Raw genomic sequence first — 27,702 nt, forward strand, 5'->3', positions numbered from 1 at the left:
ATCCCTAATATACCTGCTGATGTACGGATCTGCTGATAGACGCCTGCTTTCAAACGCTAGTGTGTGCATCTGTGTAAATGCTCGGTGAAGAGCGTCAAAGATGTCTATTTACAACATGTTTTTGAAGCTTTGATCATTGTAGCCAATCACAGACATATCTGTTGAGCCTGTGAACACAATGGCCAATCAGAGCAAGCTCCACTTCTCCATGGTAAAATAAATAAATAACGAATGTATGAATATATCAGTATAAAATAAATGGCAATATGTTTGAAAGAAAAGCAATATCTAATCCATGTAAATATTTATATCATAGTTATAAAATACCTATTTCACACATAATTATTCATAACCACCACTTTTACACAAATAGTGTTTAAAAGAATGACATTTTAGCGCAAAAATATTGGTAATTCTCGTTTTGCATTTAACAAACCAGTCAGGTGGGCGGTCACATTCATTCTAGCCGCAAAAGTTGAAATATTTTAACACGCTGGAAGTTCAAATCCCATTCGTATATTGTCATTTGTTTGTTGTAAACATAGAAAAGGCGGTGTTACTGTAGTCATGGTCAACTGAAAATGAAGAAAGAACTTTTTTTCAGGGTTCCTACACATTTCAAAATTCCAGACTTTTCCAAACCCCTGTGTAAATTTCAGACCATATTTAATATAAATGGTCCATACATTATTATTTTAGCATTATATTTGGTATATAGTACAGCAATCTGAAAATATTTGATTTCCTCTGTTTTTTCATTGGTTTTCTCGAAGTCATAACATGCGCTTACATGATCAGAAGAAACCTAAAACGCTTTATAACCTACACATATTTACCTCTGACACCTCTAACTTTGATACGGTAAATGTGTTGCGCAATCACCAAACAGCAAAGTACAGTCTGATTTGATCGTTTCTTCCTTTATTTGTTACTGGGTTTGAGTGACACACGCACATTTGTTTAGTAAAGTTCAAAAGAGATTTTCTTATGGCAAAGACAAACAGTTTTGCATAATGAAAATATGCGCCTTGAATTCATTCAGTCATGTTCGACAGTCAATAAACGATCACTAAACTTTTGCCATGAAAACACTGCTTGAATGATACATTTTTTGAAATTCTTTATTACTTAGAAAACTAAATAGGGGAAACAGTCTGGAAACACAAATATTTTTCCATACTTATCCAGACCTATAAATTATTCAAACCAAATTCAACACTTTTCTAAACTTTTTTTTTTTTTTGTCTTTTTGTTTTGTGCTTATTGACTGGCTATTCATTTTGACAATATGTGGATAAAGATATACATTTGCAGTTTTTGTAATACTTTAATATTAATTTAATAATTTTTTATTAATTAAATTAAAAAAAAAAAAAAAAAAAAAACTATAAAATAAAGTTACCCAAATGAAACTCTGAAAAGAGGGGGAAAAGAATTTATATCTCTAGATAGATAAAAAACTAACGTTGAACAGCTGTGTTACCTGTGTGCTCGTTTGTTCTTCCTTTCTTTGCTGGTGTCAGAGTCAACAATGTCAGCTCTCAAACACTCGAGAGTGCCGCTGAAGGACAGGTGCTCCCCAAAATACATCTTGTAACTGAGAGGAGGAGCATCTTGTGGCTGAATTCCAATGTGACTCAACAAAGGCTTAAAAACAACCTGTATGGATAATCCCATGACAGACAAACAAAATGAGAGGGGCAATAACATGCGCATGGTCATAAATAAACAATAACAAATTAATAAGTATTCGTGGTGCACACACACCTGTGCGTCAGCTAGCTGCACAGCTGCAGGGCAGAGATTCGTCTCATCTTGGTCAAGCAGGTCCTCCTGACTTGTGCTGTGCTGGGAGTGTGTGTGCTGAGAGTGTGTGTCCAGTGTATTCTGATCACTGGACAGTACGGTGTTAAAATCTGATGCAGAAGGAATGGTGGGGAGCACTCCTGTACGCAAAGAGTTAAAGACATTCAGTGCAAAATGAACACACTCCAATAAATAAATCTCTAATCACAGCCACATGGACAGATATAGATGCATGTTTACACACAGTCAACAGACTTCTGTCAGTACACTAATCGCTCACCTCCAGTCTGCAGGCTGTTGTGTTGAGAGCGGTTGAGGGGAGAGTCCTGGACATTGCCGCCTGTTCGGTTGCCAACAGCGTTTGACATCCAGTTGTAGAAGCTGACGGAAAACGGCTCCGATAGAAGAGGATGTTCCGTCAACATGTCTGCACCTACACTGTTGCCTACCCAAAAACAAGAGATATTTAACGTTAACTAGATTTTGTACTTTTTCTGAAGAGAATGAGAGATTTGTGCTTTCCATGCAGAAGTCAACATGACACGCTAGATTACTGTAGGTGGTTTCCAGGGCACGGCAACGTGTTTTCTAAGGTGTTCTGAGGTGTTGTTAGCACATTGCTCAAGTCTTTGTCATATGTAAGTCAGTAGAAGTCATTTAAGTAATTTTTGTAAGGATGCACTATATATATCAGTAATATATTGGTTATCGGGTGATAGTATTGTTATTTTTAACTAAAACAAACTAATGAAATTAGTTTTCTTTAACTGAAATAAAGCTGAAATAAAAATATATGATATATAAATATTTGTTATAAAGTATAAACTTAAACTTAAATAAAAACACAGTCAGAGCCACAGCTGTGAGGGCAAGTGCAACCCCGACATATGGTGCGGTTGCACTTCGGGCGACCCGAGTTTGAGTCCCGACTCAAGGTCCTTTCACGGTCCAATTCCCCTCTCTCATCTCTCATGATTTCCTGTCTGCACTCCTATTGTCCTATATAAATAAAATGATTTTCTTTCAGTTAGTTTTAAAAAAATATATATGTATGTATTTATTTAAGTTATAGTTTTTAAGTTATATTTTTGGCCTTTTGCCTTTTAAGTTGAAGTACTATAATTACTAAACAATAAAAAATTAATAAAAAAAAGGATAAATAGAAATATTAAAAAAAATAAAAATAAAAATACCAAAACAAACCAAAATGAAAACTGAAAATACAAAAACAACAGCTAATTCAAAATATTAATGAATACTGGGTGATAGACTTTTTCTTTGATTAACTGATATCAGATATTGGATATTTAATTCTGCATGCTCATTTCCCCTATTTTAACATCTAGATTACCTTTGCCATCATATAACGCTCAATTTTTAAACTAATAATTGATAACATTTTATTGCAATTTATTACAGTAACACTATTAAATGTAATCTTTAGAAAATTTCAAAATGAATACCCGTTTTTCATAATGTTCATTAAAAGGGTGTTAAGCCTAAATTTACTTGTAACAATTAAAACGATTGAATTTTAGTTTGTATTTTATTTTAAATTTTGTTTCCAACCCAGTTTGGTTTCTCTGTACTTTTATGGTATTTGACAGACACTTTCTGGGCAGAAAAATAATTCAAAAATTCAAACACAATTAGGTTATAGTAACCCACTCTCACAGGAAACACCATATATCAAGAAAATGCATTCGTCCTCCTAGGTCACATTTTCACCCGTCTAATATTAGACTGCAAAAAGCAATAAACTCCAAATGAAGAAAATCATGTACCTGTACGTGTCAGAGAGCTGCTCTTGGCTGCGGTTTGTTCATTTGCTCGATGGGGTGTTGCTTCTAGCAGGTTGTGTAGACTGTGGATGCTTCCTGTCAAATAACTTAGCAAAGATTCTTTCCTAGGGCTATGACTGGACTGCAGCCCTGTCCGACTGACATGAGCAGGAGAATCAGCTGCTGTATCTCCACTCGTGTAGCTCAGGGACTGGTAAGGATGGGAACCCTAAAAAAGAATTTCGCTTCCAGCTTTAGAACAAGATTTATCATCCACTTATACACAGTACCAACAAACCAGACCCACACAAACCTTGATCCTGAGTGCAGATTCGTTGTGTGTATGAGATTTGGACAGCTTTCTCATGATCTCGACACCAGTCACAGGGGCAGAGTTACCGGTAGGAGCAGGACGACTACATACTCCCTCTAACAGCATTGTGTGTTCACTTACGGTGCCTAAAATGCACATAAATAGCACAAAATGTAGATAAAGTATAATGTTCAATAAAAGGTATATAAGATTTTAGATTTAATATAATTACCCGCATCAAACTCAAACTCGGCTCCATCAGCGCTGGTGTCACTCTGCAAGGCAGCACCACTATCCGGCCCCTGTATCTGATCAGGCTCGATAGGGTCTGGCTCTTTAGGCTTAGGAAGTTGATTGGGTCGTGGCAAACCAACCGCCTTAAAGCCCTGAGTGACAACGATGAATTTCATCCACTGACGTGCAAGTGCCACCATACCTTTCCTCAGGGTGACCAGAGCAGGCAGTCCATCGTTCTAAAAAGATAAAGATACACACGTAATAAAAGATTAGCAAGGAATAATTAACAAAATAAATTATTATTCTGCTTAAAGGCTTAGTTCACACAAAAGGTGTATAACTTTCTTCTTTCAGTCAAACACAATCAGAGTTATATTAAAAAATATTCTGGCTCTTCCAAGCTTTATAATGGGAGTGAATAGTAACCGATATTTTGAAGCCCAAAAAAGCACATCCATCCATCATAAAAGTAATCCATACGGCTCCAGGGGGTTAATAAAGGCCTTCTGAAGAGAAGCGATGTGTTTTGTAAGAAAAATATCCATATTTATAACTTTATAGACTATAATCACTAGCTTCCGGTAACGTCCATCGGCGCGTTCACGAGAGTCGAGTTCCGCATATGACGTAGGATGTAGAAGTAGCGCAAGATTAGGTGAGAGTAGACGCCTCTTGAGTAACAAACAAATAGGATTGGGCAACAAACTCAAGCTCCTCCGACATTTCTCTTTAAAAATTCTTGTTTTAGACTTCTAATTTGTGACCAGTGTTTTTTTTTTTTAGTCTATCCACTGCGCTTCCACATACGACAGTACGTCATGCATCAGGTCAAACTTTACTCTTCCGCCGGAATCGACTCGCGTATGGAAGCCAATGATTCTAGTTTATAAAGTTATAAATATGGATATTTTTCTTAAAAAAATGCATTGCTTCACTTCAGGAGGCATTTATTAACCCCCTGGAGTTGTATGGATTACTTTTATGATGGATGGATGTGCTTTTTTGGGCTTCAAAAACTATTCACTCCCATTATAAAGCTTGGAAGAGCCAGAGTATTTTTTAATATAACTCCAATTGTGTTTGACTGAAAGAAGAAAGTCATATACACCTAGGATGGCTTGAGGGTGAGTAAATTATGGGATAATTTTCATTTTTGGGTGAAACACCCCTTTAAGCTGCAGTTGCCACATGTATTTATTGAAATGCATTTTTAAATGTTATCTTGCTCAAAAACAAACCAGGATACCATTGTTAGTACAATCTGGAAGAACACGGTGAAGTAATTTCAGATTTTACAGTGGTCAATGAACCTGGAAGCTTTGGAATGAGCATCAACAAATCAGAATTAAGAATTCAACAATGGAGTAGCATTAGAACATGTAATACATATGCAAATATGTGCTCTGCAAGCATAAAGACTTACCATGGTGGCCTCTTCTATAATGCTGTAATCAGCCTGCTGCAGGTAGCGATGCAGAATATTGCACAGTAAGCAGGACGGGTTCTCGTGAAGATATCGGGCTCGCTTTGTAACACGGTTATACTTGCTGCGAAATGGAATGTGAATACTCTTTTTCTGTTGGATTGAAGCACACATAAACATGCACATAAATTAGGCCAGTTAAGGAACAGTTAGGTCTACAGCTCTGCTGAATTACATTGTGCTCAAGTCCAGGTGTGTCTAACAGTGTAAGTATTAACAAGTCTGACCTCCAGGGCCTCAGTCATTATGCAGCCCATGACCGCACAAACACGCAGTGTGGCCTCCATTTCCAGTTTCTGCAGTGACGATTTCAGCTGGTCAATGGGAACCAACCACGCACCGACTGCAGGGGTCGCAGTACTCAAGAGATTCAGCTGCCTGCAGACACATTCAACAACATAGACCTCATTAGCCATACAAATACTGATCCATGATTTCCTTTGAATCAAATGAAAGACTTAGCAGCCAAATATACACTCAGGGCTGGAAATGAGGGGGCCTGGAGTCCAGGGAGTGAATTTCTAGGGGGGATGGAGTTCCAGTTCAAAATGGAGAGGATTTCCAGCTTTTATCCACATAAGCCCTATGCAAATTTCATGCATAAATATAGTAGGATTTTCTACATAAAATGTCCTCAACTAGGGCCCCCATTTCCACCACTGTATACATGTATATTTAATAGGCAATCTCTCAAAACAACTACTAATACGTCAATATAATTAGCCCTTTTGAGATTAAAACAGCCAATAAACCTACCCAACTGGCCATTTTTACAGAAGAGGTCATTCCGTCTTCCTGTCAGTGACTTGTGCCTGTTTTTTTGTTTTCCAAATGTTTATTTTGCGTGTGTTTGATCATTGTAAATTAGAGTAAAACAATTGTTTTTTTGTTTTTGTTTTTTAATTTTGTGAACATCTTATTTACGATTATTAAATTGTATTACTTATATCTGACAAAATACAATTATTAAACTGTATTACTTACATCTGAAAAAAAATATATTTTATGTATTTTTTATAATATATTATAATTTTTATAATATTTTATTTATTATAAGTATTAATATTTATTTAAGAGTAATTGATGGCAGATATATCCGCTATATATATATATATATATATATATATATATATATATATATATATATACACACACACACACATACATACATATATACATACATATATGTGTGTGTGTGTGTGTTGTATATTATATAATAATATTATAATATAATATTATATATAATATATACAGTATTCTTATTTTATTTATCATTTACATGTGTACCTAGACATGGCTGGAGTGTGAGATCGAATGTTGGTTGGCGCAGCAAAGCTGAACCAGATCTCCTTTATAGTCAGCTTCATACTGCTGGAGTCAGGAGGAGGAGGCAAAAGGGGCAGGTCCTTTTTCAGATCATCTGACTCCACTCCCTCATCCTGCACAGACAAACATGAGGACAAATAATGTGAGAAACAAACACCCAAGGAAAACTTACAAGATCTCAAATGGCCATTAACTATAAATGAACAACATATGAGAACCTGTTCGTCAGAGTCTGAATTGTTGTTGGGTTCAGAGGCAGGGCTCTGTGCATCATTGGGCAGGTTATCATCAGATACATCCGTGCTGTAGCCACTTCCTGTCTGAGAACCACTAGAACCGTTTGATTTCGAAACTCCATGCCTGACACCGTTGTCGGCCTCACCCATCACCCCAAAAGCACTGTAGAGCACGGCACCTGACTGCCGCCCACCTGAGAGAGCCAGAAATTAATTTCTTACTCCTTAAATACAAATGTTTAACGACAGCTGAAATTCACATGTGTATAATACCTTTCACAGTAAGGTTCTCAATCCCACACTCAAACATAATCCAACCCCATTTCTCAGGACTGGCTCCAGAGCGAGCATGGTCAGGGGTGTGTTCTGGGACATGCTCAGTAGAGATGGAGGGCTCAGTCTCATCCACTAAAACAAAGTCATCAGTTTCCTCCAAACTGAAGAGAACCTTGGACTTCTTAAACGGAATGGCAGTGATGGCACAAGCTCCAAGGTCTGTTAAAAACATAAATATGGAATAATTACAATTCCGAGAGGCATTCAATAAACAAAACACAACACAACAAAAAACAAATGTATTTCTGTCATAAATTATTAATGATAATATTGACTAATTTGTTCAATTATTATTAGAATAACTTCTAATAAAACAGTAAGTCCATGCGATAGGAGAGACAATGTCAATTATGTTATCATACAAAAATTTTTTTTTTTTTTGGGCAGTAGGTGGACAACTGCCCAATCAGAGTATTCTCAAGAAGCGTGTAATAAATAAACATATGGATATAAATTTGAGTGTGTGTACCTGATGAGTCCAGGCCGCGGAGTTGGCTGTGTATGCGGTGTATGTTGAGTCTGGCTGCGATCTCCTTTCCTTTCTCAATCCCAGCATTTGAGCGGAGAGAGCCACTGGACTGAGGGGCCATTTTAGACGCAGACGAGTACTTCTCCATCATAGCAGAGGGCTTTTCTGTGTCCTCCACTATACCCCTACACATCACATATTAACAGTCAGAGCACAAACTGTCAAAATTATATATATATATATATAATTTGGCAGCAGGTATATTAGGCTGCTGTCACTTTAAGACCTGACGCACTGATCCAATATACTGTTACACATGTGTTTTCTTTCTCAACTGTTTAGATTAACTTAAAACATAACTGACTGCGTTTACTTGAACACCCGGCAAGACCAGCATTTTGGCATTATTTTGCGTGTATTTGACTGTTTAAGCGCAATAAGTAGCGAAAAAGAACTCAGTTTAGTACTGAGAGGCAGCTTTATGTGCGCACACTTTGGGTCTGAGCACAAAATCTGCAGGAATGAGTAAAATTATGTGCAATACACGCAATCACACGCCGAAATTCATGCCCTGTAACACCAACAATATTCATCCGGAGCAAATGAAACGAGTGAGTCAGGGGAGGCGGGTTTGTGCGAGAAAGCGCAGCGGGTATTGTGTATCTATTCTGCGGAAAATGAGTATTGGAAGCGTTTCAGATGTTTCAGTATTGATATGTATCAAAAATCAATATTTTGACAACACTACATTGCACTTTATTTATTATTTCAGATGCCTTTTAAAAAGACTACAATTGAAAAATGTATATATTATATATAAAATTCAAGCCACCAAAGTGGCTAGTAGGAGTGACTGCATTACACGCCACTGCTGAAGAAAAAATAAAAAATAAAAAAAATATATATATATAATATGATATTTGGACAGACAGTTGCAGTTACCTATTCATGCGCAGCTGAGTAGCAATCCGGTCAAAACACAAGGACACGAGAGAGACATGTATGACACTCTTATTGGAGGGGGAACCTTCTTCTTCGGATGCTTGAAGTACACAGAGATTCACCTGCAAACAAACATGCGCACATATTTACTTCTACCATCTTTACATCACAAGCTTTCTCTCTTTCATACACACACATACACAAACAGGTACCTTTGGGACAGTGACATTAGCCTGCAAACCCTTTATCTTCACATTGTCAGGCTTGATTGACAGATCAGTTTGTCCATGCGGTGTGCTCAGAGACCCAGGGGTGGTTCCCTCTGTCTTTGATATTTTGTGCTCTGCTTTCGCTGTGCTCTGGAAAACGCAACATTCATCATGATCACGTTAAGGACTAAGTGTGCTGTCATGTCTCTTTTTGTTGGTATTGATCACTTACAGACTCAGAGACAGTGGATTTGCTGATCTGATACACTTCATTAAGCACTTTCCCATGCAGGTCATCCAGGATTGATGCGGGGTGGCGAATACTGGCAAAGTGAACCATGGACTCAATGTACCTGGAAAGAACAACAAAGAGGATTTCACGAACACTGTGGCAGACCCCATTAAATTGCTTTATGAGAACATTTTTCTTTCCTGTGAGTTATTTCCTATGTGAGCAAAAACATACTGAAGGGCTTGGTTGTTTCTTTTCTAAATAGCAAATAGGCTTTAGGCATAGCACAGCCATGATTTGGATGCTAGTCAGATGCTTGTGGTATTAGGTGAAGGGACATTCTCATTCTAGACAGCATTTGCTTAGACAAAAATCCGTATTTTCATCCAAAGGCATTCAAGAAACAAAAACTAAAACAAAACAAAAATGTATTTCAGCCACATTATTCATGATAATACTGACTAATGCAGTCTATCTCTTTGGTTACATAATATTACCATAATATCAGACAGAACTAAAATCATAATTTTGTTAAGCATTAAGCACAAGGTGGGTGATGTTAGAGCTGCTGTGATGTCTGACCTGTCTAGTGCTTCAGCTACTAAAGGAGTCAGGACCACATTGACCGCCCCTTTGACCTCTACGATGGCTGTGGTTCTCGTCTGGGCAAGAGGCTGGTCAACAGTCCAGTCCTCTGTCATTGTGTCCTCATCAGTGTTGTCCATCGCTCGCTTGTCAAGGGGTGTGTAAGGTGTGCTGCAGATACAAACACACAAAATGCATGCTTGTGATTATGATGCATGATACTGAAACAACCACTGCTGATTGATATGATGTCTCATATTACCTATTTATATCACCCATGAGCTGAACTCCTCTGTCCAACAGAGAGCTGGCAGACAAACCAGCCTTCACCATCTATAAAAGGACACAAAAACAATTATTAAAAACATATAATAAACAAACAAACAAACTACTATATGCTTACACATTTACCCAAAAGTTACTCTTTGCATAAAGAAAATTAAATGTATTATTTAATAATTACATACTGTTTATTTTGTTAATGTACATACTGTAACATTTAAATATTTATATTTAAAGAATTAGAATTAATATTAATCACTAATTACTATTAAAATTAATTCAAGTTCATTGTTTCATATTATGAATAATTATTATTCATAACATCAATAACAATAACAACATCACATTAATATAATCAATTTATATAATTATATACTAAAAATAATCATTTTATATAATTTACAATTTATATACACAGAAAAATAAATGTATTTATAAATGTATATATTAATTTAAGGACAGTGCTTCATTTCTTTAAACATTTATATTTATAAAATGTGTTATATATAGTTAAATATATTCATAAATTACTATTAATTTGGGAAGGGTTGCTTAATTGTCAGAAAATATAAATATAATTATTTTATTCATGCAAATAATAATTTTTTCTCAATATTGGTGGTGAAATATGATGAACATTTCTTCATAAAATTCACCTTCAGATTCACAACTGCATAAATAATATTGGTAACACTTTACAATAAAGTTTTATTAGTTAACATTAGTTAACTACATTAGTTAACATGAATTAAGAAGGAATAATACTACAGCATTTATTTATCTAAATTCATATTAATTTCAATATTTACTAATACACTGATTATTAAAAACAAAAAGTTGTGTTTGTTAACATTAGTTAATGCACTGTGAACTAACATGAACAAACAATGAATGACTGTATTTTGATTAACTAACATTAACAAAAGATTAATAAATACTGTAACAAATGTATTGCTCATTGTTAGTTCATGTTAGTTAATACATTAACTAATGTTAACCAATGAAACCTTATTGTAAAGTGTTACCATAATATTTTACAATTATGGAAAAAAAAATATATTTACCTTAAAAGACGGGATGGACAACTGGTCAAAGGAGGCGGAGCTCTCCTCACTCGTAGGCGTGTCAAGGTCAAGTGGGCGATGCAGTGACGACTTAGATGTTCTCTTATTGGTTGGCTGCTTAACAGCCCAGTTCGACACATGATAATGTGCAAGGTAAGTCTGGTAACAAGCCATTAAATTCGGCTGTGTTGTCAGGAGGCCAGGCTCCGCCTTCTCAGTTTCAACAGATCCCTCCTCCTCCAATCCAAGTGCAGAGACAAATGAGGCTTGGGAGGTGTGGCTAGGCATCGGAGGTAGGCGGGTCTCAGCAATTGACAGAGGTCCTTCCACACTGTGGTATATGGAGGTGCGGCTGTGTTCTGTGTGGGGCTGACCCTGTTGTCTTCGTCTACGTTTCCTCCCTGGATAGGTACCTGGACCTTCATCGCTACTGATTGGCTCAAACTCCTCATTAGCGCTAAAGTACGCTTCACTGTCAGCCACAGACATGGAGGAGTCAACAGAGCGGTACTGATGGAATGTGCTAGAATCAGCTGATGGAGTGAAAGGAAATGATCCGTAGCTTCTTCTCTGCCTTGGAGAGTCTAGAACGTTCTCATCGCTACGGGAAACTTCGCTGCTAAACTGCACACCTGTAGGAGGCGTGACTTTCTCTGCGAAGACAGCAGCCGATAGGCTCTTGGTGCTCCCAAGGCGAGCTGATTGGACAGAGGACTGGCGCTTTAAAGGAGAGCGCAGCGGAGAGCGTAAAGGTGGACCCTCAGGGATTGGCCCGTCAGTGGTTACATTCATTAACCTGAAAAAACACACACTGTAAAATAGACATACAAACAAAAATGTAGTGTTGGGAACTGAGAACCTGTTTTCATTCAGAACCAGTTCTATTTATGAAAAATAGTTTTGAGCTTGCGCTTTAAGCTTGAGGTTTGAGCTAAAAGGAGATGTAAAAAGGAAATAAATGATTCTAATGAAGTGGTTCTTTTTAGTGAGTCAGTCTACAAGACTCATTAATCAGACATGAACTGATTAATCATCGGTTATTAGCATAAAGCCATCAGCTGTTAGCATAATTTGTGAGACTTAAATCAGTGTACACTACCATTTAAAAGGTTAAGACTTTTTAAAAGAAATGAATAATTTTGTTCAGCAAATCAACATTAAATTGATCAAAAGTAGCAGTAAAGTATAGAAGCTTGTTTCCGCCACTTAAAAAAAAAAAAAAAAAAAAAAAAAAAAAGGACTTTTTCTCTCACAATTCTGACTTTTTTTAACTCGCAATTTCAAGTTATAAAGTCAGAATTGCGAGTTATAAAGTTAGAATTGTGAGTTATTAAGTCAGAATTGCGAGATATAAACTCGCAATTGCATCTTACAAAGTCAGAATCGCCAAATAGAGTTTTTTTCCCAGAATTGTGAGTTTATATCTCGCAATTCTGACTTTATAACTCATAATTCTGACTTTATAACTCGCAATTGCGAGAAAAAAGTCAGAATTGTCTTATTGTCTTAAATTACCTTTTTTATTTTTTTATTTCAGGGCAGAAACAAGCTTCCATAGTAAAGTAATTTATAATGTTACAAAAGAATAAATTAAAATTCTCTTCTTTTGAACTTTCCATTCAAAGAATCCTGAAAAAAAATTCAAGAATTTCAGGACAGTTTTGCCATCACAGGAATAAATTTTAAACATATTAAAATAGAAAAAAAACAACTATTTTAAATTGTAATAATATTTCACAATATTATCGTTGTACTGTATTTTTGATCAAATAAATTCAGCCTTGGTGAGCATAAGACAGCTTCTTTTAAAAGAATTAAAGGGTTAGTTCACCCAAAAATGAAAATAATGTAATTTATTACTCACCCTCATGTCGCTCACCCCCGTAAGACCTTTGTTAATCTTCGAAACACAAATTAAGATATTTTTGTTAAAAATGGCTCAGCGAGGCCTGCATAGCCAGCAATGACATTTCCTCTCTCAAGATCCATTAATGTACTAAAAACATATTTAAATCAGTTCATGTGAGTACAGTGGTTCAATATTAATATTATAAAGCAACGAGAATATTTTTGGTGCGCCAAAAAAACCCAAAATAACGACTTATATAGTGATGGCCGATTTCAAAACACTGCTTCATGAAGCTTCGGAGCGTTATGAATATTTGTGTCGAATCATGATTCGGATCGCGTAACAAACCGGCAAACTGCTGAAATCACGTGACTTTGGCGCTCCGAACCGCTGATTCGACACAAAAGATTCATAACGCTCCGAAGCTTCATGAAGCAGTGTTTTGAAATCGGCCATTACTATATAAGTCGTTATTTTGTTTTTTTGGCGCACCAAAAATATTCTCGTCGCTTTGTAATATTAATATTGAACCACTGTACTCATATGAACTGATTTAAATATGTTTTTAGTACATTAATGGATCTTGAGAGAGGAAATGTCATTGCTGGCTGTGCAGGCCTCACTGAGCCGTCGGATTTCAACAAAAATATCTTAATTTGTGTTCCGAAGATTAATGAAGGTCTTACGGGTGTGGAACGACATGAGGGTGAGTAATAAATGACATTATTTTCATTTTTGGGTGAACTAACCCTTTAACAAAAATATCGATCCCAAACTTTTGAACGTTAGTGTATTTAATGATTGATTGTTCATATGACAAAGGTGCTTATATGAGCCCATTTCCACCTCATGATAAAAAAAAGTGAGATAAAGTTTAAAATAAGGAATAAAAGTCGAATTGTGAAATACAAAGTTCCAATTGCAAGACATAAACTCACAATTGAGATATAAAGCTGTTACGAAACTAGAATTGTTTTATAAGACACAGGAGCACACGTGTCTGACTCACTCTATAGAAGGGGAGGGACTCTCTCGTTCTCCAGCTAACAGAGGCAGGGCAGCACTGGAGGAAGAGTTTTCCTCTGAGGAAGAGGCAGAGCTATGCGAGCGCTGAGGTACGTGAAGACTAAGGTGCTGGCCACGTCTCTCCAAGTCCACCATCGGAGCAGGAGAACACACATCTCTCCGCATAGCAACACCTTTAGCTGTAAGTAAACCAATAAAATAACTATAATTTACATGACACCCAATCGCCATCACGATAGCCACACAAAACCAAATATAATATACCATCAGAGAGTTTAGGAGTTTCCTTAGTGACGATCCATTCTCCTGGATGTAATAATGACTGGCCATAGGACATGTCAATATCTGCACTACCGCTGGAGAAGGCGGAGCTTGATGAGGGTGTGATTTCCTCCAAACGGAAGAAGTCCAGGCCACCGACGGAGCCGCCGAAAAAGCGACATCCACCAAGACATCCACAGCGGTTCCGGCTTCGCTTAAATTTCTCCTCCGGCCAAAGGAAGCAAAGTCTAAAACACACATGTGCACACATAACAATATGGTAAATACGTTTGCCATAAGTAAAATACAAAATATAATAAAAGATATGCATGAACCTTTTTGTTTTCATGTCATGAAGCTCCAGGAACTGCCTCTGGACCTCATATTTGGCTGGATGGTCAGCGGCTAAAGCCACATCAGCCGTCATGAGGTTAAAGGTCACCGAACCGGCTTCAAGCCAATGAGAGCGCCTAAGGAGGGGAGGAGGAAGGCCAAGCCGTGCAACTTCCTGTTGCTCGATGAACTGAGCGATCACTACGTCTTGCAAAACGGCACTGATGCCTTCACCGACAGCAGCCGTGTGCAGATTACATGTGGCCAACCGCAGGGCTCCGGTCTGATGGGCATACATACAGTACATGCAATACTGGTCAAAAGTTTGGAATAATTTGCTGATTTGGTGCTCAATTATTACTGGTTATCAATTAATAATAATGGTTATTATTATCAATGTTGAAAACAGTTTTTGATGCTTGATATTTTTTGTGGAAACTGTGATTCATTTTTTTCAGTATTCATTGATGAATAGAAAATTCCATGAAGAGCATTTATTTTTAATCTTTTGTAACATTATATATATCTAATGTTTCTTTGCTGAATAAAAGTTTTTTTTTTAATCTTACTCCAAACATTTTAATGGTTAGTGTATCACGTTTCCCACAAAAATATTAAGCAGCAAAAATGATTTACTGATAATAATAAGAAATGTTTCTTGAGCAGCAAATCAGCATATTAGAATGATTTCTGAAGGATCATGTGACACTGAAGACTGGAGTAATGATGCTGAAAATTCAGCTTTGCATCAAAATTGCAAAAATATTTCACAATATTATCGTTTTTACTGTATTTTTGATTAAATAAATGCAGCCTTGGTGAGCTAGGGTTGTCAAAAGTACCGACTTGGGTACCATTTTGAGCGCTGTTGAGCAGATTCTTAAACAACACTCTGATTGGCCATTGTGTTCACACGCTCAACAGATATGTCTGTGATTGGCTACAGGTGTCTATCAGCGGATCCCTAATATATCCGCTGATAGACGCCTGCTTTCAAACGCTCCCGTGTATCTTGTGTAAGCGCTAGGTGAAGAGCGTCAAAGATGTCAATTTAAAACATGTTTTTGAAGTGTAGATCATTGTAGCCAATCACAGACATATCTGTTGAGCATGTGAACACAATAGCCAATCAGAGGTGTTTAAGAATCTGCTCAACAGCGCTCAAAATTCTAGGGGGAAATGCTGGTATTGTCACATTTTTAAAATTTCAATACCAACTTGGTACCGAAGTTGGTACTTTTGACAGCCCTAAATAAAAGACTTCTTTCAAAAGCATAAGAAAAAAAAACATAATTATTCCAAACTTTTGACTGGTAGTGTACATAGTCATCTCTAATAGTCACTAACCTTAATATTGGCTGCACATCCATGTTCAACAATGAAAACCTGGGCTCCATCAACCGTTAGTCGAGTCATGGTGTACTTCAGATCCTCTGATGTGCGACAGGGACCAGGCAAGGCTGCATACTACACACATAGACACACACACTCAGTAGTATAGGCATTTTGAAAATGATGTGAATATGACAGCGCAGGTATGCGTGTAAGCGTTTCTGTAATACCTTGGCATCACAGACTCTACGATCAACTCCATGTTGGCAGGTGACAGATGGTTTTGGCTGCTCAAGCTGGAACTCTCGGGACATTACATGAAACACAAAGCTCTCACCCCATTCCAGAAGAGACGCACACTGAAACACAAACACTACCAGTGATTAACACGAAGCTGTGATTAATGCTGTCACTAAATTAAAATAATCATTCTTGAATAATCTTCCTTTTAGTGACACATTCTATGGAAGCTTGTTTCTGCCATGGAATAAAACAATTTAAAAGATAATTGCGACTTTTTATCCCGCAATTCTTTTTTCCCCTCACAATTGACTTTTTTTTGCAATTGCGAGCTTACATCTCACAATTCTGAAGAATTGAGAGATATAAAAAAAAAAAGACAGATTTTTTTCCACAGAATTGCATTTATATCATGCAATTCTGACTTTCTAACCTGCAATTGCAAGTTTATATCACACAATTCTGAGGAAAAAAGTCAGAATTGCGAGATGTAAACTCGCATTTCTGAGAAAAAAGTCAGAATTGTGAGATAAAAGTCGCAATAACCTTTTTTTTATTTTTTATTCAGTGGCGGAAACAAGCTTCCATGCACATCCAGTAGTACAATTTGTTTGTATTACATTTATAGATAAATACATAATGACAAATGTATTTTTATTGCCATATCAGCCTCAAATGCATGGCAAATAATGTACAAAAACACACACAAAAAAAAAAAGATTAAACATTATAACAACTATAAAAGATCTTTTAGTTTGATATTTTGTACAAACGCTAAACAATGATACAAAAGGAACATTTCAGATTTCATTCAGTACACAAGTAACATTTCTTATTATTATCAATGTTGAAAAAAAAAAATGTGCTGATTAATATTTTTGTGGAAACATACTTTTTTTCAGGATTCTTTGATGGATAGAAATGTAAAAAAAACAGCATTTATTATTATTTTTGTAACATTATAAATGTTTAAATGTCTTTACTGTCACTTTTGATCAATATAATGTGTCCTTGCTGACTAAAAGTATTCATTTCTTTCAAAATAATTAAAATCTTACTTATATATATTGTGTGGCATTCTTTTGATTACCTATGACAATTTTGACATGTCCCTCAGTGTGTACAAACGAATAGGAAGTAGGCAGCACTGCAAATAAATGTTCAAACATTCTTTTCTGTGGATTTTCACGTAGGTGCTTTAATAAAATTCCAACCTTCACATTCTTGCTTCTAAATTCTCTGGCCCGCATGCCTGTTACATTTCTATTATAAGTGAAACTACTGTAAACATTTTCATTCAATCAAACACAATGAGATGGATGCGTCAAAATCTTTGTATGAGGTCATCAAGCCACAGATACTGCTAGAAATATTCCTTTACAAATGTCAAGCATCCCTTTTGTACTGTCAAAATGAATAAGTGAGTCACCTGTGGCACACTAACTCTTCCTGTGAGAGCTCCAGCCTGAACGTCGATGAGCCAAGCATATTCGAGTGTGTCACTGCCCGCCGGCAAGCCCTCCACTGAGAACATGGCGTGGGCCCTCATCTGCAACCCTGAGAGGCTCAGGTGCCCATCTCGCAACACAGCATCAACCGTAGGCCGCTAAACACACAGATGGGAATAAATTACCCAATACAGAAACATGACAACTTTAAATACCAGCACCTCAGAGAATATGAATAAGGTCACCACCACCCACTCCCACCTGATAGTTATCGCTGACAAACACATGTAGAGGCGAGAGAACGAGCTGTAGCATGGTCTCCTTATAACCCTTCTTCATCTCAAAACACAGACGCTCCATGAAGCCTGTAGGACCCTCTGGGCCGTCACTGCTGCAGTGCTGCAGACAAGAGTACAAACAAGATTTACAACCACACTTTCAAATCCTAAAGGAAATATCAGTGCCTGCAAGGCATCAAAAGAATAGTCTCAGAATCACAATTGCAAATATGCTTATTTAACAATGATGTCTGGGACACCGGCTTCTATGAATGAAATCGCTGGTCTCCTCTGAAGCGGTACTGACCGTTGGAAGGCGTCCATGGACCTTGTGCAGATTGATGAGTACGGTGATGTCCCAGGGCCGTAACGAGAGAGGATGTGGTGCATCTTTAGAGCGGCTCTCCTCCAGGCCCACTCTGGTCCAACCGGATGATGAAGAGCAGGAGCTCAGCACAGGGCTGGACAGAGACTCCTCAAAGTCTGTGTACATGTCATCCTCTCCGAAATAGTTTTCCTGCACATACACATACAACAACAATTGTTTTAAAGGGATATTGCAGCCAAAAATAATAAAAAAAGTCATTATTTACTCGCCCTCATTTTGATGTTATTTTTATCTGTCGCTATATGGAAAAGAGGAAAAAAAAAAAAAATACCATTTTGTGTTTCACAGAGGAAAATAGTGGGGGTTTTGTAGAACACGAGTTTGAATAAAGTCAGTGGTTTTAGTGATTAGATATATCTGCACAGTTTAAAGTCACAATGAAAATTAAATTATCCATGCACATCATTATTTTTAAAAAAAATATATCATATGCCCTCATAATCTTTAATCAAAATAACTTCCCCTCCCTCTTGCAGCGACATCTCTTCTCTTTTCTAAAGATGTGTTTACTGGCACGAGGCCGGGACAACCTGTCACTCACATGACATCTCAGCAATAGAGGACATGCACTGATGTCACTTTCCCTGCCGGAACACGCCCCCTCAGCAGGACTGAGTGGCAAAAAAGCCTGCTGCATGACTGTATTTAATAGGGGAAACTGCAAAAACGCAAGTAAAACACGAGTGAAAACAAATGATTAAACTAAAGATTGGACTCGATAGTGTTCCTGTTACAACTTACAAAGATCCAGTAATCCATGGATATTGACATGCAGCCAGGAATTGTGTTTCCAGACATTTATATGTGCCTGATTTTGACGCCGGGGAAATACATACAGCAAATTTGCCCGTGAACACTTCATATAAATACAATATAGGTAGGTCTAAACCAATATTAGCTCCATTTGCTTCCATTTGCTTCTCTTTTCTGTAGCCTTCGGCAGTCTGTAAAAATATACCTCAGATTTCTTGTCAAATCTATTTGTACAGTCAATCGCAAAGCTCTTTACCATTTTGAGTGTGTTTTTTGCGGCATTCACGCTGAAAACCAATGCTGCCACTCAGTGAGCGTAACCGCAGTCGCTCCAGCTGATGCTGACGTCATGTGCATGCCCTCTATAGCAAACCACAGCCATCCAATCAATTCCAGATGGACAAAATCAAGTCCCGCCCTACTTTTTTTCTTGTTCGAGAAGCCGATTCACTGGGAATTACGTCACAATATGGAAGAAAAGACAATCACAACTTCTGTTGAGTACATATGTATTTACATGTGTACCTTGATGGACAACAGCGCTCTGAGGAGAGGGCCATAAAGGGTGATGTGGGAGTCTGGGCTCAGCTCCATCTCCACATGTAAACGGTCAGGTGGCAGCAAGCTGGGGTCAGAGGAGATTTTAGGTGGAGGCGGCACAGGTGGAACGAGGTCTGGCGGCCGCAGTGCTGACAGCATGGACTCCTCTATTTCTGACACTGAAGGGGAAGTGTAAACAAGTGTATTGTTTATTAACAATTACAGAACTTTAAAAATATTATAACTTCTAATTTAACAGAACTGATTCACATTATATATAATACATACTCAAATAAACCATTTATAATAAATGTCACATTTATTTGTGCCTTTATATAGTGTATATAACTGTATATAGTGTGTATAAATAAGTAGTAGTTACTAGTTAAAACATTTGTTATCTATTTCATGTGAGGATCTTCTGTTTATTTTCCAATTAAATGTCCAGCAAAAATACAGTTTAAAAATATCCCAGTATGCACTTTATGATGTTGTTTTAACATATTTTATGATTTATGACATCTATACAGTAAGTTTTTGCATGATATATTGGTATTATTCAAACACTTACATGATTGTTTGAGCTGCTGGTCAGATTTCTGAGGGTAGATGGGATGCCAAGTATAGTCTATAATCAGCATGAAGTTCGGCACACTCCAGCAGTCCACCCAACCGGCCCTGGAAACAAACACACACACGCATACACACAACAGAAGAGTCAAAGGGCAGCGCAAGCAAGAAGAAGTAGAAAATAAGAGAGACACAAATAGAGCAATGGTGCTCTTACTCAGGGTGAGTCATGTTCCTCCAGCGAGGTTTGTTGTTTTTGGGAGGTGCTCCTTGCCCTTCTGTTGGCATATTGTTTTCTGGAGGGGACTTGCAATGCTGGTAATCCTTAGTAAGCGTGAGCAGCGGGTACCGGCTGGGGTTACAGTCAGGCAGACACAAGCGCATGTCTGTGTCCTCAGCCTATATGAGAGTTCAGTGTCATTTAGAGTGGATTTAGATGAACGCTGATGTTTTAATGTGAGGTTGTAATGCTTGGTCACATATTCAGCACAACAGACAAGTGCATGTAAATGTTTGTGAGGGTGTACACTCACTCTCAAACAGAAACGTGTGTTACAGGTGGCCGGGACAAACTCGTGAAAGGGCAAAGTGAAGTCAATATTCAGCGTTTCCCCACAGGCAGCGAGATAAACTATAGACAAAGAGCATGAGCAGGTTGTAAGTTTTTTCAGAAATCAAGGAAAATATTATATAAAGCCAAACTGATTCTAGGGTTTAAACTGATGTTCAGCAGTGAGCTTGGTGGAGTTTTACAGTCTGAATTCTCTACTACAGGAAAGTACGGAAATTATTAATAGGCTTAGTTTGTTCAGACTCTAATCTGTTTAGATCTCTACAGTCTGAAAATAAAATAAAATAATAAAAATAAAATAAAATAAAATAAAAATAAAATAAAATAAAAAGCTAAAATAAATAAAAATGATAAAATAAAATAAAAAAAAGTATGAAATAAAATAATATAAAATGAAATAAAAATTATAAATAAAATAAACAAATAATAATAAAAAAAAAAAATAATAATACATACATATAAAATAAGATAAAAAATTAAAATAATAAAATAAAAACAAAAAAATAAAATATAAAATAAAATAAATAAATGAAATAAATATTTTAAAAGAATGCTAAAACATTTTTACTTCGGCTTTTTAACTAAATAGCTTTTTCCGAAGCATTCTATGCATTATGTTTTCTTTTCTTATTACTTTAAATGTTTAATTTCTTTTGTTATGCATTTCATGTATAGTAATTTTATCTTTTATTATAATTATAAAGTGTGTTTATTCTTATGTTATATTATGTATTGTATTTGGTCTAATGTTAAGTTCTTGGTGCTTATTGTATTTTTTTTTATTGTAAAGCACTTTGAGCTGTATTTGTTGTATGAATGGCGCTATACAAATTACATTTATTATTATTATGATTAATTATATTAATTATTATAGAAACAAACATACAAAAGAAATAGACAAATTAGTAAATCAAATCAATCAATCAGCAAGCAATCAATCAATCAATAAATAAATACATCACACAAAATTTACTTTATTCTAATGCAACAAATACAATTCAAACCATCACCATTCGGGAACATCATACACAATTAGAAGTGGGTTGACTAGTCTCTCAACAACCGACTAGTTGATTAGTGACTAGTTTATCTGAATTTTTTCTTATACATTTTCCTACATCACTATCAAAATGATAGACTGTCAAAATTGTGTGCCATGTGTATTCAAAGCCATATTAATTTGTTATATTTCCTTACAGTGTTTACAACCCTATATTAGTCTTTTCCAGTCTTGCATCCATTATAAAAGTCTCACTTACCGTTCTCCTGCTGTTTGGTGGAGCAATCGATCCAGTTGTGCTGATTGGCAGCCCAAATCATCTCAAACTGGTGAAAAAGTATCTTAAACTTCCATGAATATGGAACGAATGAGTAGATGTCCGGTTCACTGTCGCTGGCCCAGTCCTGGATCAGATCTATAGATCACAACAGAAGGAGGTCAGACGGAGGACTTCAGCTCACAGTAACTTACAGATAAGACAGAAACATTACCTGTGAAGAAGTTTTTCTGTGCATAGATGAAGTGGTACGTGGCTTTGTAAACCTCGATTTCACACTGCCAGGACTGGGGCATATTCCACACACGCGGATAACTGGCTATGACATGAAACTGAGGAGTTCAAAGACAGCTGTTAACATGCAGGATGGTTCACTAGTTGCTTTATCTAGCCTTTTTGCTTTAGGATTTGAAGGTACTGTAAGTGTTTTTTTATGGAATATGATGCAAAAAATGGTCCATGCTTTTTTTTTTTAGATGAACATTGAAGACATTTACAAGGACATTTAAGAGAATGTGCAGATTTAATTGTTTTTATCATATGTACCATTACAATTATCACTAACAAAATTCACAATTTATATTCATCACTCGTTTCAAAAGCCCAAAATGTGAATGTCAGCAAAGTGGAAAATGGCCTCGCAATATGCAATATCTGGATTATTACAAAGATTACTTCTCTAAATTCATGTTTTGTAACAAATTTCCCATCTTCAACAATAAATTTCAAGACAATTACTGTCAGATCACAAATCGCCTGCAGCAAGCAATGTTCCCTTTATCTGTTTTAGTGAAGATTATCAGTTTTCTGCACTTAAACTTTAAAGTTACTCAGCGCATTGAAAAGCTATGCTTGAAGTCTATATGAATGTGTCAGACCTGACTAATCAATTTTAAAAAATGTGTAGTTTTGCATATCTCTTATAAACACATAAAATCATGTGCTGCACTCACAGCAAGCATCTCAGCCTCTAGCAGTGTCCTGTACTGCATACTGCTGGTCGTGTCAACATGTAATAACTGGCCTTTAACAGTGGGAGAATAACCTAAACAGAGGTTGAAAGACAAAAACAGTGAAGTATTAGCAAGATATGAAACACAAGAGGGGTAAATTGCCATTCATGATATAATGAGTCAAGTTAATTTACATTAAAGGTACACTATGTAACTATTTTTCTTCATAATTAGCTAAATTTAAACAATGAATCAATACATCATCAATTCCTCTTCCAAAACATGTTTTGTCTTACCCTGATTCACGATGGGAAGCCTATTATAAGTGTTTATATTTTAGACCTGACAGGATGTTTTTTGTGGGAAATTGCGTACATACGGCTTTCGCCCATGCGTATCTCGTCATAAGTAAAGAAAAGTTGCTCCAACTACTTTAACACGTGTATGGTGTGGGAGTGGCATAGGTTAGTTGTCACAACGAGCGAGAAAGGTTGACATGAAGCACACTAAATCTCGATTCTCTGGGGAATCACCCATTTAAAAAAAAAAAAAAAACGCAGAACAGAGGAGAGTCTGCTGGCAAGAGAACGTGACAGAGCTCGTAATAAAACAAGAATCAACATTGGCTTGGCTTTTCAGAGATGACGGAGGAACTGAGGGATTTGAAATTTTGTAAAAGCGAAGCGGAGATGGCGTTTATTATTCAACAGGTATGTAAGGTATTTAATTGAACCGATAAATTGCCATAATTGTAAAGCATTATCGATTATGAAGGGTCAAATTCATCCGCTCAGTCACGCAGAGCCGAAGCACAACCAAAACAACGTTCTTCCGCAAAATGCAGTTTTGTTTTTTTTAACCAAAAGTTATATAGTGTACCTTTAAACAAACAAATCTGTCAAATGTCACACTCAAAAACTACTCAAGTAATTTTTCTGTTAGCTCTGACAGTTACCATTCTCCCCAACAGTCATGGGTATGTTGACCTCGAGGTAAGAACCTGCTCCTACATTCACATGGACCGCATTAGTCTCCTGTGAAGCCAAATGGATTATGGGTTAGTGAACAAAGACAAAAGAGGTCCACATTCTTCCTCGGGATTTTATATTCTTATGAATGCAAGCAAACATTGCCCTAGCAAATGTTTATACAATAGACTCAGAAATGAATCATTAGGTGTGTATGCGTGTAAATACCCTATTCTTGGTGAATAGCAAATCTATTGTTGCATCAGCTATGATGTTCATACGCAGCTCAAAGGCGAGGATCTGTCGGGGTTTGCCTGGTGTGGCAACATCGCTCACTTTCATTGGCTGATAGTCTGCAGGCAGGAAGAACTTCCATAGGCTGTCTCTGTAGGGGTCAAATCACAATGTAAAGAATAGATTATAAAAGTACAGTACCATTTAAATGTTCGGGGTGAGAAATTTAATTGATCAAAAGTGATAGCAAAGACATTTATAATGTTACAAAAATTATTTCTATTGCAATCTATCATGGCTTCCCTAGATATACCCTAAACCCTAGATATAATAATAAAAAATGTTTCTTGAGAACCATAATATGACCATATTAAAATGATTTCTGAAGGATCATGTGACACTGAAGGCTGGGGTAATGGCTTCGGAAAATTCAGTCTTGCCAACACAGGAATAAATTACTTTTTAAAATATATTAAAATACAACATTATTCTATAGTTATTCTACACTAACTATATTTCACATTATTACTCTTTTTACTGTATTTGATCAAATAAATTCAGCCTTGGTGATCATAAGAAACTTATGGAAGCTTGTTTCCGCCACAAAATAAAAAAAATAAAAAAGATAATTGCGACTTTTTCCTCACACATTTCTGACTTTTTCTTGCAATTGCGAGTTTTTATAATGCAATTCTGACTTTATAACTTGCAATTCTGACTTTTTTTCTCAGAATTGCGAGATATAAACTCACAATTCTGAGAAAAAAAACGTCAGTCTTTTTTCCCTTACAATTGGACATTAAAACACGCAATTGCGAGTTTATCTCTCGCAATTCTGACTTTATATCACACAATTATGACTTTATAACTCACAATTATGACTTTATAACTCGAAATTGTGAGTTTATATCTCGCAATTCTGAGAAAATTTTTTAGAATTGTGAGATAAAAAGTTGCAATTACCTTTTTTATTTTTTATTTCATGGCGGAAACAAGCTTCCATAGAAACTAATTTAATTAACGGTTCAAAAAAATCTTACCCCCAAACTTTTGAACAGCAGTGTACCAGTACTTCAGTACCAAGTCAATAGTAAATTACTAAAACGTTTCGAAATATCAGATCTTTGCCTGTAGCTGTCTATTACATTAGAAATAATAATAATCAAACAGTAATATTGACAAGAAAAATGGAATTCCACATAAATTTAGTAACTTTAATAAGCTTTCCATTATCTGAACAACAAAAACACACCCAACTACAACCATATGAGTGTGATTGTGTGCAGGTACCTCTGTCTGTCAGCCCATGGGCCGTAGTTAAAGTCTGTTCCTTTGCCACATACAATGTCCAAACCCCAGCATGGAGGCAAGTCCTGTAGTTTGGCATCTTCAGAACATGCTTCTGTATCTCCATTCTCCAGTTCCTCTGGGACCAAACCTAAAAAACACACATACACAGGAAACATTTACATGAAGACACTCTTATCTACACCAAAATACCCACTGTTTATGTGAATATACCACCAACAACCCAGCCTTATACTATACTTATACAAATCATAGATTTACCTGGTTCATCCTGGTAGTAGTAGATGTCCACATCATTGGACTGCATGACCACAAAGCCCTCCCCCATGAGCCTGGGAGGTCTAGAGACAAGAAATCACTTTTTAGACAACTGCTACATCATTCTAAGAGATCACTAATCATTACTGATCAAGCAGTTGACAACTAAGATTAATCTTCTAGCATACCAGAAAATTAACCCACGTTTACTTTCAGCTAATCCATAAATGACATTGGGAAAAAGCTGATCTATACGAGAAGCAATTAATGTTCAGGTCATTATGTTAATATTATTTTCAATCTAAATTAAATTACACAGATCAGTGCATATAATTGTTACTAATTAAACAAATGAACAGATCTGATTAATTAAATAAGCCTTGATTTTAAAACAGCACATTACTAACCCTAGATAATTAAATTTAAATAACAATAGACACACAGAGCAAATTCTTTGCTTCATAATGCAGTGAAAGACTATGGTACTCTCACTCTGGCTGAATCAACTAGAGAAATTTCCAATTTCACATCTGTAGATGAACAACCTGTACTGTATTTCTGCCGTTTTGCAGATTTGCACTATTTTAACAATATCTGAACTCATTATTTAAAGCATTATTTTTACCCCATGTCACTCAGTGCTCTATTCTAACCATGTGATTTTGCACTGCAATGGTCACTTGTCATTTATACCAGTTATAACTTGTTTACTTCAATATCTGACCATTCTACACTGTTTTGTGTGTAAAAAAAAGCTGTACAAAAGTGTTGGAAGTGTAATTAAGAAATCTTCCTTCTCTTATTAACTTATCTATATTTGTAGATCATGTCACTTGAACCGCAGTGGTAATTTGTCATTTATTATACCCTGTTATCCTGTATCAATCCAGTCATATTGCCATATTCTTCCATATTCTATTTATACACAATGTCATGTGCACCGGTATGGTCACTGGTCACCTCATTATCACTTATACACAGCACCTTCTCTATTTATACTACATGTCATTTGCACTGAAATGGTCACTGGCCATCATAGTGGTCGACCGATATATTGCCAAGGCTGATAAGTTTTTCTGTTTGGCCGATGTGTTGGAATCACGACTTTTATTTTGATGCCGTCACCCCTCCCATTCTCCGTCTTCATTAGTTTATCGTCTCTGTTTAACAGTTCTATTTAATATGTTATTAGTTTAACAAAAAGCAAAAGGTATAAAAAAATATATATATATATTGTGCTGTATGCTTTTATATAATTAGAAACAGAAAGCAAACACTATAATACTTTATTTACCAACAGCATTCAGCAAATACGCATTTATATAATAAAAATAATGTTGAATGTGGAGACGCATGATTGACAAACTTTAAACCCTTGATTTCAAACTATGCTGTGCTTATATATATATATATATATACACACACACATATACATATATATATATATATATATATATATATATATATATATACACACACACACACAGTCAAACCAAAAATTATTCAGAAATTTTTTATATTTTTGATATATTTTTACTAGTGGGTGCAGGACGCTATAGTTCATTTATGTAAGTGCGGATAGCAAAATAAAGTAAACTGTGACATATTATACCCAAAAAATTCTTCATACAGTGGACTACCAGTAAAATTGATACAAATTTGGAACCAAAAATTATTCAGTCACGTTGACCTGACCATGTTTTGCTTAAGTGTTATCTGACATAATTAAGATTAATGTTATCTGACACAGTTTAACTCTTAGATCTTGTCATATTTTATTACCATTTTTTTTTAACTATAGTGAATAAACTATT

General features: G+C 36.2%; 1 protein-coding gene across 13 annotated transcripts in view; it reads right to left on the reverse strand.

The window, feature by feature from the left end:
• The window catches only part of kiaa1109 (KIAA1109 ortholog), an 85,725-nt gene that overhangs the window by 41,448 nt on the left and 16,575 nt on the right, over window positions 1–27,702 (reverse strand). For all 13 annotated transcript variants that reach the window (XM_051917452.1, XM_051917460.1, XM_051917461.1 and 10 more), the window contains exons 9-45: window positions 25,892–25,971; window positions 25,613–25,760; window positions 24,317–24,473; window positions 24,076–24,154; window positions 23,121–23,212; window positions 22,382–22,499; window positions 22,150–22,305; window positions 20,853–20,950; window positions 20,537–20,718; window positions 20,321–20,427; window positions 19,735–19,928; window positions 18,376–18,585; window positions 18,052–18,189; window positions 17,772–17,948; window positions 16,333–16,461; window positions 16,118–16,237; window positions 14,773–15,053; window positions 14,441–14,685; window positions 14,160–14,355; window positions 11,302–12,097; window positions 10,218–10,288; window positions 9,953–10,126; window positions 9,371–9,491; window positions 9,142–9,288; window positions 8,930–9,051; window positions 7,988–8,172; window positions 7,456–7,677; window positions 7,165–7,376; window positions 6,908–7,059; window positions 5,848–5,998; window positions 5,561–5,713; window positions 4,133–4,373; window positions 3,901–4,046; window positions 3,591–3,816; window positions 2,087–2,251; window positions 1,768–1,946; window positions 1,484–1,659 (exon numbers count right to left, since the gene is read on the reverse strand). In XM_051917452.1, the coding sequence (XP_051773412.1) occupies window positions 1,484–1,659; window positions 1,768–1,946; window positions 2,087–2,251; window positions 3,591–3,816; window positions 3,901–4,046; window positions 4,133–4,373; window positions 5,561–5,713; window positions 5,848–5,998; window positions 6,908–7,059; window positions 7,165–7,376; window positions 7,456–7,677; window positions 7,988–8,172; window positions 8,930–9,051; window positions 9,142–9,288; window positions 9,371–9,491; window positions 9,953–10,126; window positions 10,218–10,288; window positions 11,302–12,097; window positions 14,160–14,355; window positions 14,441–14,685; window positions 14,773–15,053; window positions 16,118–16,237; window positions 16,333–16,461; window positions 17,772–17,948; window positions 18,052–18,189; window positions 18,376–18,585; window positions 19,735–19,928; window positions 20,321–20,427; window positions 20,537–20,718; window positions 20,853–20,950; window positions 22,150–22,305; window positions 22,382–22,499; window positions 23,121–23,212; window positions 24,076–24,154; window positions 24,317–24,473; window positions 25,613–25,760; window positions 25,892–25,971 (6,546 nt within the window). The remainder of the gene's footprint in view (window positions 1–1,483; window positions 1,660–1,767; window positions 1,947–2,086; window positions 2,252–3,590; window positions 3,817–3,900; window positions 4,047–4,132; window positions 4,374–5,560; window positions 5,714–5,847; window positions 5,999–6,907; window positions 7,060–7,164; window positions 7,377–7,455; window positions 7,678–7,987; window positions 8,173–8,929; window positions 9,052–9,141; window positions 9,289–9,370; window positions 9,492–9,952; window positions 10,127–10,217; window positions 10,289–11,301; window positions 12,098–14,159; window positions 14,356–14,440; window positions 14,686–14,772; window positions 15,054–16,117; window positions 16,238–16,332; window positions 16,462–17,771; window positions 17,949–18,051; window positions 18,190–18,375; window positions 18,586–19,734; window positions 19,929–20,320; window positions 20,428–20,536; window positions 20,719–20,852; window positions 20,951–22,149; window positions 22,306–22,381; window positions 22,500–23,120; window positions 23,213–24,075; window positions 24,155–24,316; window positions 24,474–25,612; window positions 25,761–25,891; window positions 25,972–27,702) is intronic.

The sequence above is a fragment of the Ctenopharyngodon idella genome, chromosome 13 (genome assembly GCF_019924925.1).
Source record: "Ctenopharyngodon idella isolate HZGC_01 chromosome 13, HZGC01, whole genome shotgun sequence".
NCBI lineage: Eukaryota > Metazoa > Chordata > Actinopteri > Cypriniformes > Xenocyprididae > Ctenopharyngodon > Ctenopharyngodon idella.